At 38.9% G+C, this 18,799-nt stretch overlaps 1 protein-coding gene across 9 annotated transcripts in view; it reads left to right on the top strand.

Moving 5' to 3' along the window:
• The window catches only part of RALGAPA2 (Ral GTPase activating protein catalytic subunit alpha 2), a 311,877-nt gene that overhangs the window by 107,936 nt on the left and 185,142 nt on the right, over positions 1–18,799 (top strand). For 6 of the 9 annotated variants that reach the window (XM_032859299.1, XM_032859298.1, XM_032859305.1 and 3 more), the window contains 5 exons: positions 4,271–4,508; positions 6,763–6,927; positions 10,666–10,806; positions 16,850–16,984; positions 18,471–18,568. In XM_032859299.1, the coding sequence (XP_032715190.1) occupies positions 4,271–4,508; positions 6,763–6,927; positions 10,666–10,806; positions 16,850–16,984; positions 18,471–18,568 (777 nt within the window). The remainder of the gene's footprint in view (positions 1–4,270; positions 4,509–6,762; positions 6,928–10,665; positions 10,807–16,849; positions 16,985–18,470; positions 18,569–18,799) is intronic. The other 3 variants (XM_032859300.1, XM_032859302.1, XM_032859303.1) reach the window with 3 other exon arrangements.

Here is an 18,799-nt window from a genome sequence, read left to right as displayed (position 1 = left end):
TATATATTCCCATTGTAACACAAGAGAACCCAACTCTTCATATTAATTTTTAATAATTTAATATGATCGAATGCTCTTGGCTCGATGAAAAATATATGAGAGGCTACAGAAATAATTGACATGTACTAACTTGCCTCCTGAATAGTATAGTCACTCTTACTCTGATTATCTTGCCTAGTTACTAGATACATGAAGTGGTCTATACATCATTTTGTATGTGTCTAACCTTTCTCAAGGGTGGTACTGACCACTGGCTTTGCTTCCCACCTGGAGTACAGATACGCTGCTCACTTGGCTCTGACTATCCTGGAGAGTTTCACTGTCAGCACCTTCTCAGTCTCCAGCCCTTAGGGGACTGGAGCTGCCAAGTGAAGTGGACTGAAGCCAGGCTCAGGCTAGTGGGTGCTTGGCCCTCATTCCTCACCAGTTGTCTGGCCCTGCATCCATGGAATGTATTGGAATTGGAGCAAGAACTTGTCACTGAATTAAACAAGAATCTATTGTGAAATTGTATTTTTTGGTTTATTTGATTAGTTTTGGTTTGAGAGAAAAAGTCCCCCTTATTAATGGAGAATCTTGTCAGATCTTGAAAATTAGTTTTAAGTCCATGATTATTAATGCTTTTGATGTCATCCTTATTATTTTAGCAGTGGTTAGATGGATCAAGAAGAATGCTTAAATTAAGAAGCCACATAAAATAGTAGAGAGAAGATGAGCTTTTTGGAGGTAGACAGATTCTGGGTTCTGATCTCAGCTGTGGTACTTCTTGGCTGTGTGGCCTTGAGCAAATCACTTCACCTTCCTGAATCTCTTCCCTAATCTGTCACTATCAGGAAAGGATTCCTTCTGACTCTGCAGTATTGTCATAAGAATCAGAGTGGGTTCATCTGGGATTTATGATCATCTGTTGACCTCCCAAGCCCTTTCGTGGGATCCAAGGTGGGGAGAAAAATGTGAAAGGTCTGGACAGCTCGGCCAGGCAATCAAGTGGGCATCATCTTAATTCCATACTAAAATTAAACTTGCCATCAAATTGTTTGTTCATGTAGACTGTCTACAATTGCCAGATGCTTGATTTTTTAAAAATTTAAATAAGGAAACTATTAAAGGGGACAGGAAATTTTGTGTTGCCATTGTCCTTTTCTCTTTTTTGAAATTTTCCTCTAGTGTTTATAGTTTCTTCTCTCAGTAGATAACTTGGGTTGGCATATTTCCTTTAAATGATAGTTGGGTTTTATTTGGATATATATCAGATAATGGTGTTTGCCATAAGTGATGTTTTAATCTGTTATCAATGCTAAATAGAACCTTATGCTTGAAGCTCTGAAAGTATATCAGGAAACCTGGACTATGGTCCTTCTAGTTACAGTATGGAATTAGAGTTCCCTAAGTGTGGTGAGTAGAGGAGTGCAGCAAGTGGTTGGTTAGGGAACGTTTTATGAATGAATGTGCTTTTTAATACAGCTTATTTGTCAAGATATATTTGATAAAACATGAATTTCAGTGCTGGAGGAACTTCGGAGATGTTCTTTTTCAGCTTTTTACTTTTGACCAGAAATGACTCCAAAAAGGCAAGTTAGCTCACAAATCAAGTTAGTGACAGAACCCCGACTATGGGGCTCCCTGTTTACCTCCTCCTAGACAAGGGTAACTTGCTGAGAGAGCAGCCTGCCTTCATGCGCAAATGTGTACCCCCGCCACCCCTCCCCTGCACACGAGGTGCCGTGGTTTTGTTCTGGATGCAGGTGTGTTTAGCTGTAATTTATGATGATTATGATGATTTGCCAGGTCTGTGCACGTGTTTCTGAGATTTGCTAAGATAAATTTAATAAACTGCAAGAAGTCTGTGTTCTGTCCTTGTTCTATAATTAGTCAATAAAGTGAAGCCAATGAAAGATACCCAGTACAGGGCATCTTCTACCACACGAAAATTCTGCTTTTAACTTGACTGTAATGAGACATGAGGCTGAGCGCTGGTAGCATTACCAGCCTCTCCTCTCCTCTTACTCCGCTGGGATTCTCTTTGATCTACTCTTTATTAATTTTATTGCATATATGCATTTTATGGTAATGCCCCCAAACTCATTTTGAAGACAGGAGTGTAAAATGGAATAAACAGAAGATGGCATTTTAGTCATAAAAATATATGTGATACAAGGTGGTGGGTATTAGGGAGGGCATGTATTGCATGGAGCACTGGGTGAGGTGCAAAAACAATGAATACTGTTACGCTGAAAAGAAATAAAAAAAATATGTGATAAGGTCTTAGTAAAAATAAATGATAAAATTATTTTAGCTTTTTCTTTTGCATTGTTCTTTTGCATTCATCCATCTTAGAATTGGATTTTCAGTATGAATATTTAAAACCTTGTTTTCACTATATTTAATGACTTTAGCTCAACTTTTAAAAAGTGTGGTAAATGTGAGTTGAAATGTAGAGAACAGGTACATTGCATAAGGGTCACTTTAAACATGATTTTTCAAGTGTTTGGAACAGACCTGCCTAATTACTGACTGTTTTCTATTTCTCAAAGTTTTCCTGTGTGTATGTTAAAGAAAAATTTCTCTTGTAATTAAAATATCAGTTTGCCCCTGTCATATGCATAGGACAACTCCCATTGACTGTGGGAGTCTGTTTTTATCTGGGATGGGCAGAAGTATTTGCAGGTTAGCACCTTAAGGAGCACATTTAGCTCTGACAACAGATCAGGGAAGTTACGCAGACTTTGAATATAACTATTCCCTCTAGTAAGATTAGGAAAGCCTTTGGGGCTCACCTGTGATGGACTTGGCACTTCTTTCAAGGCAGATATATTTTGATTTGAATTTTAAAGGATGTGGAACATTTTGGTGGAGGTAAGGAAATATCCAGAACATATGCATAGTTGTCTGGTAGGGTTGCCCACGTGACTATTTATAGTGCCTTGAACCATAAGGCTAGAGGAGGGACACAGATAAGTAAATAGGCTCTTAAGGAAAGTGCTCTGATAGGGAAATGCAGAGAGTGTGGGAATGGAGGCTACTTACTGGAGGCTGGGTCGGGTAGCAGTCAGGGACACCTTGGAAAAAATAATATCCACATTGTGCCCTGAAGAATGAGAGTTAAAGAGTTAAAGTAAAGCAAAAAAGAAGGGAAGAGAAGAAGGAAGACTACATGCAAACGCCAGGAGCAGGAGAGACCAGGTCGGGGAACTGGAAGAATCTCAGTAGAAGCATTGAATTCTTCTTACTCTTCTGCTATATTAACAGGTACCTGCAGCAGCTGGAGTTCTCTAGTATGTCGGTAGACAATGTCAGGAAACCAGAGAGGTCTGGGCTGAACGTGGAGATTCAGAAGTCACCAGTATATACATATAGTAACTGGAGCCATGAGAATGGAGATCAGAACCCCTCAGGCAGAGGTGGGGTGTGCAGGAGGGGAGAAAGCCAGAGCAGTTGGTTGACTGGGGAATGAGGAGGTACACATGCAGTGAGTGTGGAACATTCTTTCAAGAAATTTGGCTTTTAAAAAAAAATTTTTTTTTTGGCTTTAAAAGTTCTAGCTTGAGGGGAGAATCTCGCTGAAGGGAACTGTTTTGTTTGTTTTTTGTTTTTAAGATGAGGTAGACTTGGAGCATGTTTAAATACTGATGGGGAGTTGCTGGCAAAGTAGGATAGACTGAAAAAGGAAAGGCAGGGTTAATGGAAACACAAAGACCCAGGAGGAGGTTCAGAGCAGAGATGGGAACAAGCCTAGAAGAGTAGGAACTCCTCTTCACTTACAGCCTGCAAATAAGGAGAAGCTGGGCAAACACCTGTGCCTTGCGGGTAAAGGTTGAGGACATTCTTGCTTAATGGATTCTGTTTTCTCTGAGGTCTGCAGTGAGCTTATCTGCTAAGAAGCAGGGAGGAGTTGGTGGGGCTGGAGGTTTACATATTTAAGAGGAGGCTAGAAACAGCCACAGTAGAGAGTACGAGAGAGAGAGCTGTCTCAAGAAGTAGAATAGTTGTTCTGAGAGCTTTGTCTTCTCCCCAGTTACAGCAGAGGACTAGCTGTAGGCATTAGAGGGATTTTGAATCAGTAACTTTGTTCATGATGATAACTGATTTCTCTGTAGCTCAGATCCTGGTTACAGTTGATCAAATGAATTTTGAGAAACTAAAAGAAAAACAAGATCAAGTGCTTTTTTATTTTAAAGTTCATTTTATTCATAGTAACTTAAAATATTTTGTTAAAAATCATTCTTCTTCCAAGTGAGGGTGATTCAGTTCTCTTGTTGGTTGGTCCTAGACGCTCATGGTGGCGTGGATCCGAGCAAACCTCTGTGTGTACATTTCTCGAGAGCTCTGGGATGACTTTCTTGGTGTGCTGTCCTCCCTCACGGAATGGGAAGAACTGATAAATGAGTGGGCCAACATCATGGATTCCTTGACAGCAGTGCTTGCAAGAACTGTTTACGGAGTTGAGATGACAAACCTACCTCTGGACAAACTAAGTGAACAAAAGGAAAAGAAGCAGCGAGGCAAAGGTACTTTCACTCTCACAGAGTACCACTGATGTCTGAGACGGAGGAGGAGTGTGTGTCTATACATACATGCATTTTGTGGAATCTCATAAAAAACGGAACCAGCCATACAAGTGGTGTCTTTTTTTTTTTTTTTAGATTTTTATTTATTTATTTGACAGAGACAGAGATCACAAGTAGGCAGAGAGGCAGGCAGAGGCAGGCAGAGAGAGAGGGGAAAGCAGGCTCCCCACCGAGCAGAGAGCCCGATGCAAGGCTCGATCCCAGGACCCCAGGATCATGACCTGAGCCGAAGGCAGAGGCCTAAGCCACTGAGCCACCCAGGCGCCCCAAGTAGTGTCTTTTTAATGGTGGTATTGGATTGTGTTTTGTAGCACTCTGTCTTCTTAACGAGGATGATGAATTTATGAAGGAGCTTTGAATGAAGAAGAAAGATGAAGGGGAGTAGCAGTAGCAGCAACAATAATAATAACGGCTCACGCATGGATGTATTCTCTCTCCTCACCCTCATGGAAATTTCTGAGTTACCATCCCAGTATCATAGACAGAAAAACGGGAGTACACAGAGTCCATGGTGACGGACTCATTCAAGTCACATAGCTCAGAAGTGGGAGAGCCATTAATCAAAGCTAGGCAAGTCCAGCTCCAGGCACCACACCAGAAAGACACATTCCACTGCCTGCTTAGGATAGTTAGAAAAATTCTGAATGTTTCAGATGGGTGTCTTTTTGGCCTTTTTTGTGTTTCTGGCTTAAAATTGTTCTGACACCTAGAGTCTGATCAAGGTGGAAAACATCTGTGGTGGTTTCTATTGGGGACAATGATTTGTCTTCATTACTGCTTTAAGGCTATGACATGGTCCTTGGATTAATAGAGTTGTACTCCAATTTATTATGTAAAGATTTTGAGGCATATCGTAGAAGTACCTATAATACAATAGATAAAATGCATAAGGACACTGGGGAAAAATTAAAGGTGGTGGAGTTGCAGGAGTGGTTAAAATGCCAGAATGCATGCCAGAAAACCTCCTATGCTTGCTGGGCAGGGGGGCAAGCTTAGATTTGACTCTTATCTTCACAGGGTTACAGTAGAGGATCATAGATTACAAAAGGGAAATATCCAAAGCTTTTCCTGGTCCTAAGACCTGGGAGGAGTTTCTCCTCCAAAGACTTATAAAGTGTGCATTGCTTGCTGTAGGTAGACTTCATCCTCAACAATACCCTTATTATAGACTGTATCAGCTTTTCCTGTGTGACAGATCACCCCAAAGCATAGTGGCTTAAAGTAACAGCCAATTGTTTAGATCATGATTTTATGAGTTGGCAATTTGGGCTGGACACAGTTGGGCAGCTCTGCTGGATTCATTCCTGTGTTTGCAGTCAGCTAGGCTGTCAAATAATCAGCTAGGCAGCTCTAGGGTTGGCCAGCTGTCAGCTGGGGCAGTGGTGTGGGGACTTGGCCATATACCTTTCACCACCCAGCAGGCCAGCTCAGGCTTTTTTTTTTGGTGAGGACTTAGGGTTGTAGGAGCAGCAACAGGATAAGCCCAGATTTTCAAGTGCGTTTCAAATCTCTGCTTGTTCAGTTTTGCAACCAAAGTAAGTCTGGTGATGAAGCCCAGGGTTCCTGTGGAAGAGGACCACAGAGGATGTGGATGTGGGCAGGTGCGAACCAGTTATGCTGATAATTTAACCATACAGATATGTAATTAATTTGACTGATTCTTATAATATTTTTGCAGCAGTCCGTGAGTGACTTTATTTATTTATAGGAAGGTAAACAATCTGAAAAATATTATTTATGGAATGATACAGAATGAATTTAATTATTTAATTAATGACCATGGCAAATATTTCTCATTTATCTATTATATTGCTTTATTCTAAAAACCAATTTAAATATTCATTATGGAAATACTTGCCTTCTAAACACGGGAATTGTGGAAACAAAATACACTCTCAGGAGCCTGGGTGTGAAAACAACCCACAGAGGGTAGCCACCAGCACATTACCTGTACAGAAATCTCTGTCTTACTCTCTTTTCTCCTGTATTCCTTTTGGATCCTTGATCACTCGTTTGAAATATTTGACCAGAGCTCTATGAGAAGAAAGCAGAGAAGTAGTATCTAATTTTGTGACAAGAGAAGCTGCTGATTATATACAGTTGTATTTATGAAATTTGCTGAGCAACACAGGCTGTAGAATGAATGATAATGAATTCAGCCTTTAAATTATTTTTTTGTCTTATACTTTATCAGGCTGTGTTCTAGATTCTCAGAAAGGAACCACTGTGGGGAGATCCTTTTCTCTCAGCTGGCGGAGCCACCCAGATGTGACCGAGCCAATGCGATCCAGGAGTGCCACCACATCTGGGGCACCAGGAGTTGAGAAAGCAAGAAATATCGTTCGTCAGAAAGCAACTGGTAAACATTTATTCAACTATTTCTCTAAGGTCTAGTTGCTGTCTGAAGTGGATCTACAGGAATAAAATGTTTTAAAAGTTTTAAAATTCCACTCAGAACTTAAATACATGGCCTTTATTAAATGGGATATTTTCATATCTTTTAGTTGTCTGTTCCAGTTACTCTTCAAATCCATTTTTTGATACTTATTTCTGAATCTTTCATTGTGAAAAAGAAACTTGAGATGTTAGTATTAAGTGAGATATCTGTGCAAAAGAGAAAATAGATATTTTGTTTGAACCCTGAAGAAAATACATTCTCTGTCATCACACAGTTGCACCACTGTTGTTGTTGAGCACCGTTAATCTTAGTGTGGCACTGTTCCGGCAAAGAAGAAGGGAAAAATGCACTCCGTTTGCAGGGCTGGAGGGGGAGAGTTAAGTGTTTTGCTTCTTTTGGGAAATAGAGCTTTACATGCCTGGAGCTGTTGTCCTTCTAGCCTGTTAGAACTAACAAGAACTTGACCAAGAACCCACAGCCTTTTTGATTGGTTTGCTACACTTTTCTTTAAAGACCGAAAGAGAAATCTTTTAAAAAAGTAAGCTTATATCCAGTATTTGATAAGAACAAATAAAGGGCCTTCTCCCTCACCCCCAATAATTTTGAGGCTGTAACTACATTTAAAACAAATTTATCTGAGTTCCCTGTGTTTTTTCATGTCAGTAATACCATGCTGCTATAATTGATATTCAGCATGTTGACTGAAGAAAGTCACGATATTCTCTGGTCATAAATCAGAGTCATTTATACTCAACGTATGTTACAGTGCTTAGTAAAGTACAGATGGCTTGGAATCCTGTTGGAGTCTTTATGAAAATCTATTATACCTAATATATTATAGCTTAACCCTAACTGTCTAATGCTCTTTGCCATAGAATTTGTTGATCATTATCACCTTATCCACATTCACCTTCTGTTCTACTTTTGCTTTTCTTCATCTTCTCCCCTGAGGAGAGACTCATTTCCTAATAACAGGCAACTTTGAGGAAGGCTTACTCAATGATTTCCATTCTTGTCCCAACTCCTAAAAACTCCTTTTTTCCATTTTAATCAGAGCAGAACTTTGTGACAAAGTGGCATCATGCCACAGCTGCCCAGACTCCCTGATGTCCCTCAGGGCCCTAGAATTGTAATGATAATAAAAGTGGTCATTCAAAACACTGTAAACTCTACGTAAACATTTTAATGAGCAACAAACTATTGTATGTTGCATGCTCCTTATTCCCCTACTTGGCCAAAACACAGCTATAGACAAGTTTGTATTTTAGTTTTTCAACAGGTTTCAGACCAACAATACAATAGTGGCACCAGTAGTGTTCTTTCTTAGTAATCTTTGGTGCATTTATGCCAGCAATCTTCTGTTCAAGTGTTCTCAAAAAGCCATGGTATTGCAGCACTAAATACTTTTACAAAATCATGTTAAAGACATTTTAGACTATGTCCCTTTAAAGTCATAAACCTGGCCTTTTTAGGATTAATTAAATTAATTAAATTTAAAGTAAATTAAATTTAAATTAAAAACACTTGGAACCATAATCTTTAAAAGATAATGAGATAAGAGCTATTGAGCTGGACTGGCCTATTACCTTTATGTATTTTGTACACACATATGTGTATCTTTTTTTTTTTTTTTTTAAAGAGTTTATTTCTTAGTAATCTCCACACCCAAGGTGGGGGCTTAAACCACAACCCTGAAATCAAGAGTCACATGCTCCACCAGTGCCCCATGCATTTCCTATTCTGTTTTACACATTTATCTTTTTAGTTGCCTGTGAAAACAATAGTCTCTGAAGATTTTATTATATCATGCTGTTTTATAAAATTAATTTATGGGGTGCCTGGGTGGCTCAGTGGGTTAAAGCCTCTGCCTTCAGCTCAGGTCATGATTCCAGGGTCCTGGGATCTAGCCCCACATCAGGCTCTCTGCTGAGCAGGGAGCCTGCTTCCCCCCTCTCTCTGCCTGTCTCTCTGCCTACTTGTGATCTCTGTCAAATAAAATAAAATCTTAAAATACAATAAAATAAAATTAATTTATATAGACTAATAGTTACTATATAAATAAACTGGTTTTACTCAGTTCTGTTATTTAAACATTGTGTAATAATTCACCTTTCTATCTTTTAAAAAAGGCTCAGAAAACTTTCTTGGTAGATTTTGACTTGCATAGAGTCTCCTGTTAATGAGAGAACAGCAGCCGAGGAAGTTAGTTTTCACCACTTTTATTTAGCATTAAAGTGCTTATTATGAAAGACCCATTCGAAAGTGACCTTTTTTTCCTAATGCCAATACAAGAGTAATTTAAGATCGTTATATTATAATATGGCTCACAGACTACACTGAGATTGGGAAAATGTTAGTGATGGTGATAAGATGGAAATAATAAAATAATTAATTGCAGAGTAGGGAAATGGCAATTAATTTAACAGAGAATCAACTACTTTGCAACTTAAAGGAAACTGACAAGGAGAGTCTTAAAAAATTATAAAGGAAAACTTTGTTCCTGAGTGTGAGTTATGCTAAAATTTTAGGTGTCTAAAATGAATGATTAAAGCAAGTCAGTTTCCACACAAAAAAGTTATCCTAAGTTTTATTATTTCTAAAATATCTAGTGACCAGTTTTGAGAAAATGCAGTCATTTCACTTATAAAAGGAAAGCTCTTCTAAACACCTCTGACGTTGAGAGATGAACACATCTTTTAGGAAATTTGAAGTAAGTCAGTTTGACATTTGCATGGAAGTCATTGTCCCTTAAGTATTATCTTACCCATTTGTGAAGTATACTATTAATCAATTTAGATGTGGGAGAAAGAACTGGGAATTTGACAGCCAGAGAATGGGGCCCGTGGAGACACAAGGAAGTAAAAAGGTTATTTCTCTCTTTACAGATGTATCATTCTCATTTGTATTTCTGTTTCATTAATATGAAATAAAATCATGTAAAAATAATAAAACAGCAAGTAAACCTTTATATTTAGTTTTAAGAATAAAAGTGATCTTACTGATGGTAGTTTCATATATATGAGGTGTATTCTCTTCCTTTGTTTTCTTCCTCTGTTTTCTCAAATGGTCATTTCACTAGCAGTCTTTTGAGAACTTAAGAGCATTATAAAGTTCATACTAAGAAATTATGGATTTAATAAGCACAAAGTGTGTTATGAAAGGGTGGGTTTCATGGAAATTCCAAATCTTTTGATGTTCAACTTGACTTTTATGTGTTTCTGAGGTTTTAGGACATTTAATTTTCTAAATGATTTGCTTTTGAATACAGTCAGCTCTCAGTAAACCAATTTTTGAATTATTTATTATTTAAGAGCAATTTTAATCTTAGACTAGATTTTTCCCTCCCTCCCCATGGTCTTCTCATATGTGTGTCCTTTAGGAAGGGAAAACTGATTATAATGTCTGCCCAAATAACCCAAATGTGAGTCTGATACACAGCAGGAAAAAAGGAAGGCTAAACATGTAAAGCATTCTAAAATAAGATTATTTATGAATTGTCCATTCTCCCATGTCATGAGAATGACTAAAAGTTGGCTGTATTTAGAGACTACGATTAAATACTCTGCTTTGTACTGACTTCCTTTATGTATAAAATGACTTCTTTAAATATTGAAAGAAAGACCAGAAAAATAGAGGTAAAAAAAAGTGAAAGATCCTGATGTGCTTCTGACATAATTGTTACTTTATCTCTCTTGGAAGCTAAGCGAAGCCAGTCTATCAGCAACTGTGTCCACCTTTCTGAGGCTTTGCCTGCCACTAAAAGCGTCCCGCTCCTCCTTCACACCGTGAGCGCTCTCTTACCTGGTCTCTCTTACTCCTCTTGCTCTCACAGGCTGTCAGGTACTGTAATGCTGTCTCTTGTGTCCGTCAGTGTCCCTGGGCTTCTCCTGCTTGCCACTGGGCCTTGCTTCCTTTGTTAGACCTCTCCAGTCCCCCACCATGCATGCGTGCCTGGCCATTGCACTTTGCACTTACTTTTAATGAATATTAATAATTGTTTTTATGTAGTTAGATGTTTAGTAGCAATTAAACAGTCAAGAAAAATTCCTTTAACACCACTGGTCTTTGCTTTCCTAGTTAAGAAGGATACAGGATTTTGTGGCCCATAGTTTTTCACAGTGATGACTGCCTCAGTGTGCCTTCTGTACAATGCCTGCAGAACAAAAGTTTTGAGTGTGTTAGTGTCTGAATGCTTGCAGTGCCTCTCCAAAATGGATAAGTGGGAAAATTCATGTAGGCAAGAACTCCTTGGTATTAATAAATCATAAACATGTACAAAGTAATGTTTATGGAGATTCACACTGATTATTAAGATCTGAGTTAAAAAAAAGATGCTAAAAAGTGCAATTTTCAAAACAAGGAGATGTTCTTGTGCACCGGCCAATTAAAATTGAGTTTAGCCACATGTAGTTTGCACACAGTGTTCTGGATTATTAAGACATTATGGCACCAAAAGTGGTGATTTTGGGCACAGACCCCTCAACAATGGATCTTCTTTGCTCTACAGTGAATAATTAAGCCCATGTCAAGTTACTTTGCAATGATTCTGTAATGAACCGAATCTTCATGTTAAAGAGGGACAAGTTTTTGTGTTCTTTTTATTTTTCAGAAAGATGGTATTATAGATAGTATTTATTTAGTATCAGAGATAGCCTGCTTGTGACTTTCTGTAGCACTAAATCATGCCGTACTGAAGTGAAGCAAAGCAGAAACAAATCTTCATTTCCCTGATAAGTGTGTAAGATACCATATTATTTAATTAGCAGAATATGAGGGAAGAAGTCCATTTTATTGAGACTGAGGAGTACATTTCTTAGAAAATACTTTTCTGTAGTAAGTACCAAAGGTGAAACACAGTAAGAATGGTAATATGGTCACCGGTCAGTTAAATTACTTATGAGCATTAACTAGTTGATAATTTGGTTTTCAAAGAAGTACTACTGCCTAGAAATGATTAATAAAGTATTTTAAGTAGTTTGCTTTCTATTTGTCTGATATTCAGCTGATACGTACCCAAAAGGAGTTCTTTTCATGGTGGAAAGTTTTTGTGTTTCACATTCCCTTTTTTCCCCCATATAGGTACGTAGTTCCAGCAGAAATTAAATGTAGGGGCGCCTGGGTGGCTCAGTGGGTTAAAGCCTCTGACTTCCGCTTGGGTCATGATCTCAGGGTCCTGGGATCGAGCCCCACATCAGGCTCTCTGCTCAGCAGGGAGCCTGCTTCCCTTCCTCTCTCTCTGCCTGCCTCTCTGCCTACTGTGATCTCTGTCTGTCAAATAAATAAATATATATATATATTTTTTTTAAAGAAAAATCAAATGTGGTTTAAAACAGTGGTTCTCAACTGGGGATGACTTTTCCCCCCGCAGGGAACATTTGGCAGTGTCTAGAGTCTTGTTGTCACTGCTGGGGCAGTGCCACTGACATCTAGTGGGATGCTGCTAACCAGCCACACTGGCTCCTCAGGACGGCCCCCTCATGAAGAATTATCTGACCCAAAGTATCAATAGTGCTGAGGTTGGGAGACCCTGATTTGGAGTGAAATGAAGCAGGACGTGCTGAGTCAGTATTTTCCTGCCTTTGTCGTCCTTATTTCTGGTTTTATAGCACAAAGGATAAAGGGACTTAGCAGCATAGTGACATTGAGGACAATCCGCTTTTCCTTGTGTTTCATCTGACAACTATCGTAGCAAGCTTCTCCTTAGTCTGATGCCATTTGTTCTTTACTATTAAGGTGATGCTGTTTTCCTTTGGAATTGTCCTATCAAGAGACTAGGCCAAGAACAGTGTGTATCAGTCCTGTCTTAGATTGTACATTCTCACTAGAGAATGTTGGCACTCCAGAGTATTTAAATTTGTGTTCCAATTTAAATCCTAGTGTGTTGACCTATCTTGATTACTGTTGCTAAGTATACATATGGGTAGATCGATGTATATCCACCTATCCATACTATGCAGATACTATTAATGTTGACTTTCTGGCCACAAGTTCTTTACTATAAAAATGATTACTAATTTTGTTTTCATTTGTTAACATTTCTTGTTTCTAGTCTGTATGACTATACAACATGCCAAAATTGCTTTAAATAATATAAATAGTAGAGAATTACTTACCTTCAGCCACTATTATATTTATTCTAGTCCCTATAGGGTTCTTTATTTGGTGGCATCAGACTTTTGGTTGGGAAAGTAATAACCACCTGTATTCCATTTATATGAATAGCTACATAAACATGTGGGAGGTAGAACTGGCAGTTTCGGTGATTTTCCTCTTTCTCCTTTGTGGGAACAATTCCTTCCAGCAGTTTTACAATTTTAACTGGTTTTATTTTGGGACATTTATCAATCTGTAGTGCTTATAGGCCATGTAAATGATAGGTTTTATTTTTGTTTTGGGGCCACTGTAATAGTAGTAATTAGAGGATCAATGATCTTCCCTCATTCTAAAAGAGACTCAGTGGTACCTAAGTGGTACTTAGCTGCTTCTGCTTCTGCTTCTCAGGCTTTCAGGTAGTACCTGCGTATGGACTGACTCATAGTTGGACCTCCTAAGAAACCCCAAGATGTTGAGTTGACTTATATCTCTTGTGCTTTTTGTAGGGCCAAGTCAGTATCATGTACCATGCTTTAAATGGAAATTACACTATTAATTTTGCCTTTGCAACTCTGTATGAGGGGTAAATGAAACCCAGAATTTTGGTAATTGAAGAATGAGTCTCGCACTTCATTTAATAAGATTGGTTAAGGAAGCCTTAGATTAAAGAGTGAGTGAAATTTCTTTGAAAAGTAGTCAGACATCTGGAATAAATAGAAGTTTCTAAAGACTTTGCACAGTTAATTTAATCATGTGGATTTTTTTCTCAGTGGGAAAAAAATGAAGTAATTCTAATTTGGTCATTTTCCTGGTGTTTCGAATGGAGCGTTAGAAAGCAACAATTTAATACTAGTGTTGTGTAACTTACACTGTCAAGAAGCTAGAAGGTTAGTACTTTTAAAATTTTGGTTATTGGGTTAGCAGTGCTTGAGAGAAAGTGAATGATTTGGTGAGCCTGAGATAGAATTTAGCTCTTTGATATGATACAAACAAATTGTGTGATATTCAAAAGAGAAAATTCATTAGACCTACCAGAATGTATATGTAATTTTTATATGACTCAAGTTGTTCATTTCTGTTTGATTATCAGATAATCCTATATCTTGATATTTGTATATTGGTGTTAAAATAGTCTTAATTTGTTATGAAAAAACAACTGCTCCCAGCTTGGAATGGGAGCAGCTTTAACAAGAAGCTTTCTTAACAAATAAAAAGCCAGCAGAGGGAGCTCAAGAACTGTTTAAAAAAAAGAAAAAGTACTAACAAAATGTTTTTGGTATTCATTTGTTCATTATGCAAGACATATTGAGTATATACTTAGCATAAATTGTGAGAAAAAGCCAAGAAGTGTACATTTGCAGATCCGGAGATTGAGTTTTAATTGTGGGATGAGAATTTATTTTCCACACTCTGTCACTTAACAGTCAACTGTAGGAGTAGCTCAGAGCACAAGTGGCACAGCAGCCCTAACAGCACGTTTGACATTGTGATTCTTCTCTTCTTTTCCACTTTCATCATGGATGTTCCCATCCTTACCACTTCCGGTGATTTCTGTGGGCTTGGACTTGCTCCATCTGAGAAGTCCCTACCAACAGTTTCACAAAAACAAAGCCTTAAAGCTGCATTAGGCCAGTCTGTTTGGAGGGCACACCAGCTGGTAATGGCAGGCTCTTGGCCAGTCTGTTGTGTTGAGGACCAGTGGGGACACTCGAATTTGGAAGCCATGGTGCTGTGGCTGTCCTGTATCCCACCAGATGGCGATGTTCTTTATCTTTAAAATGATACTGCCAGTGTTGGCCTTGCTTTTATTTGTTTCTGTTCCTAGCCCAGAAGCCAATATCTACCAGCTTTTGAAACCAAGTTTAAGTGAATAAAACCAACTCTTCCCACTGTCCATAAAAATTGGCACTTGCCAATTATTTTTTAGAGAATTAGGAAGCTCTTGGGCTCCCTCTACTGATATTAGATTAACAAGTAGGTTCATTAACCCAGAAGGTTTCAGTGTCTTGCATAATTAGAATAAACAATGAAGGAAGACAGCCGGAAGGGGCCGGTCCCATGGTATCATCTGGCTTTTGTTGCCTAATGCCAAAGAACCTAGAAGCAGACCTGTGAAAAGGGCCTAGTCTGTGCTTGGGGCCATGTGGGGACATCACAGATATGTACACATGTCTTGTGTCTCTCTGCGGGAAAATGAACAGTTGACTATTCAAGAGAAGAGAAGGGCAAAGACAACCTGGAAAAGCCATGCTTTAATGGATCTGTGTGTTCTTGCTGCCTTGGCCTTTGTTTGCTCATGCCCTAAGTTCAGTTTCCCTTGGGTTTCTAAAATTTAGACTGTGGCCTGGTACTCTGAATTATAAGCGAAGCAGCACACAAATTTTATAGTTTCAAAGTCTCGTAACTTGTAAAAGTGTACTTTAAAATGGAATTTTTATTTGGATAGTAAAAACAGCAAGCTTTTGTTGAAGTCCTGTGTATTACAGTTAGAATCTTCTGACATATAGCTTCCTGATCAGGGAGAACCAGCACTTTGGCTTATCTTTGGAGTAAAGGGTTAGACTGAGGGTGGCATGGGCAGCGAGCCTCATTTCAGGTGAGAAAGTGGGTAACACTGCCAGGTAAGATGATACAGGCTGAATTTTGGTCTGTCTCTTTTTAGAAGGAGTGAAACTTCAGTTAATTAAAATTTTTGGAAATACGTTCTAGCTATCTAGACGTAAAGTTTCACAATTCTGTGAGTGAGTGTGGAGTCTGCTGAGAGCTGCAACGGTGGGGTTCATATGCAGGACCACATGTCAAGTCCAATAGGAGGGGCGTTTCAGCAGCACAGGAGGCAGGGAGGCAGGCAGGAACAGGTCAGAAGTTAGCATGGAGGAGTGAGCAGCTGAAGGGAGAGTAGCAGGCACAGGTGGGCTAGCACTGCTTGAGACTAGAGTGAGTGAGGGGGGTCACCTGTGTGGTGTGTTACATGTGTAGGGGATCACATATGTAGGGTGAGGTCAGGGGGATCTCTGTATTCACTGTGAGGAACATAGGCTTGACTGTACAGTGATGGAGGACCACGGCAGGAGAGAAGTGGTGCAGACAGATCTTAAGTTTAGAGGGACCTCTCTGGAGCCACATAGAGAATAGAGAACTCATTCTCTAGGATATTGTATTTCATAATGATGCTAGCTGACATTGTCCGGTGGTCAGTACTCATCTGTGGTTTTCTATTTTATGGCATTTATATATTGATTCTCTAAAAATACAAGTGGATCATTTTTGTACTTTAGTGATTAACTTAACTTTGCACTTGGTGGTATAAGCTATTAAGGAATTACCCAGTATTTTATTTTGGACACTTGTGCATTTATCTGTTAAAAGGAGTAATAGAATTGAAATTCCCATTTCCTAGAGAGGAGTGTGTATGTGACTTTCTCCTCTCCTCAAGTGTAAATTGCCTATTCCGTGTATCTCCTCATTCTCTCATTCCTTGGCATGCTTGTCCCTAAAATTCCAACTGACTTTTACAGTTCATAACCATTTCAGCATATTTTTCTCTCTTTTTTTTCCCCTCACTTTGAAAATCAAAATGTTTTGCAGAACTTAAAATGTATTCTTGGAGTGGAATATCACCGTTAACAAGTGTAGAAAACTTTACAATGCGAATGCAGATTGTCTTACTGTGTAATTTTTGTTGGGGGGTATCTAAAACTACATTTTTAGAATCAGTTGGTTCAAGTGGTGAAATTATTTTGAAAATTCTTGTAATACATCTCTGCATGTTTTGTGTTCATGCCCATAGAGGTGGAAGAATGTCAGCAGTCAGAAAATGCACCTGCAGCTGAATCGGGCTGTCTGGCCGTGGAGCAGCAGCACCTCACGCGGAGTAGCAGCACACCTGACGTCACTGAGCCGCTGTGCTCAGATTCTCCTCAGGGTATGGAGTAGCAGCAGTTCCCTACACAGGGCTGCAGGTCCTGGCTGGGAAGGAGCTGCAGGCCGGACTGCATTCTACATTTATTCTAACCTGACTTCATTTATTTTTAAGGGAACTTTCTTTTTAAGTTGATTGCGATGATGTAACTTCTGGCAATGAAACATTTTCAGTTTATTTTAATACATTTATCTAAATTATATATAGTTAGGTGCACCTCTTTTAAGAGTAGCCTGTTGAGGACTGGAGAGAAGTCCAGAGGGACTGCAATAGGTAGGACATGAGAATGCTACACCACAGGGTCAGCAAGAGCAGCGAAGTTGGGGAGTGGGGGACAGGGAGGGGCGCATGGGAAAGGGCTGTGTGAGGAGAGCCATAAAAGGTGACCATGAGCATGGAGGCCTGGCCAGACTTGTGAGAAAGTTTATTAGCAGCTAGTGGACTCTGCTGAAGTTGAAACAATAACTTGGGATAACATCCATCCACACAGTGTCTCCAAAACCTTTCAGCAACAGCAGAGCATGGAAGGCAAAGAGCCAGATGGCTAGACCTTTAAACAGCAAACAATGTATTTTTCAGGGATAGCGTGTGTTTTAGTTGTGTCAGTGAGTGTGCTTATTATCATTTAGTTCTAGTTTCATCAGTTAAGTAAATAAACCAGCTTCTTTATCAGTAAGTTACCTCATAGCCTCATCAAAAGAGTAGGCAAGTGTTCCCTCTTAGAGATCTTGTTGAAATAAGAAAATACAATTAAGAAATAACTTGAGAGATGTATTATCTGAAAGATTTTCTATTCTCCAAAAGGTTTTGTGTAAGACTGCTATGATTTTTTTTCCCCCTGAAATATTTTGTAGAATCCACCAGTTCCCTGGAGTTTTCTTCTAGGAAGATTTTTAGATACCATTCAAATTTATAAATCATTTTAAGACTGTTGAGATACTTCCTTTCCATATTTTGATTCAGATTAAGATATGTTTTTCTGGGAGTTTTTTCCATTGATTTTTTTTTTTTTTTCAAATTTATTGGCCTCTTATCATTTGAATATTTATAGGCTGTGTGGCAGTACTCCCTTTTTTATTACTGAACTGGTTATTTTTGCTTTTTCTCCCCAATCTTTATTCTTGAGTAATACTGAGCCACTGTACTGCTCTATTTTCCTGTCAGTTCACCTGGCCAACTCAGGTAGCTTTCCTCTGAGATCCCTTTCTGAAGGCCCCCAGGAGAGGTCTTGGCTGCCCTCCCCTGCACTAACATAATGTGCTGAGTGGACCTTGTTGGCAACAGTGAATAGCATTCAGTCCACTCTCCCTGGGGTCAAAGATTCTTTAGAGTAGATTTGACCCGTAGGCTACCAGTTTGCCAGATCCATAATTTCTGTTTTTACATATCTTAGGATATCTAAATTTGATTTATTACTCATACATAAAAATCTTTTTCTAATTTTATCATCTGAAATTTTATTTTGTAAATCTTCCCCCCACATCTCTAGGTCAAAAGGTAGAAAACGTACAGACTTTGAGTTCTTCAGAGTCCAAGGCTATTCAAGAAAATAAAGGACATGTGAAGAAAGAACATGAAGGAATAACAGTAAGATATTTTCGAACTATAGTTTGTTATTAAAAATAAACATAAATTGTTGGGCAAAATAAATTTATTAGTAGCAGCTATACCTTTATTTATTTATTTTAAAGATTTAATTTATTTATTTTGTAGAGAGATAGCGAGAGAGGGAACATAAGCAGGGAGAGTGGGAGAGGAAGAAGCAGGCTCCCACTGAGGAGAGAGCCCAAAGCAGGGCTTGGTCACAGGGCCCTGAGA

This window comes from Lontra canadensis, unplaced genomic scaffold (genome assembly GCF_010015895.1).
Source record: "Lontra canadensis isolate GAN:19392208 unplaced genomic scaffold, GSC_riverotter_1.0 scaffold16, whole genome shotgun sequence".
In the NCBI taxonomy this organism is placed as follows: domain Eukaryota; kingdom Metazoa; phylum Chordata; class Mammalia; order Carnivora; family Mustelidae; genus Lontra; species Lontra canadensis.
The sequence above is the reverse complement of the archived record's forward strand: the minus strand, read 5'-3'. Positions and strand labels throughout refer to the sequence as shown.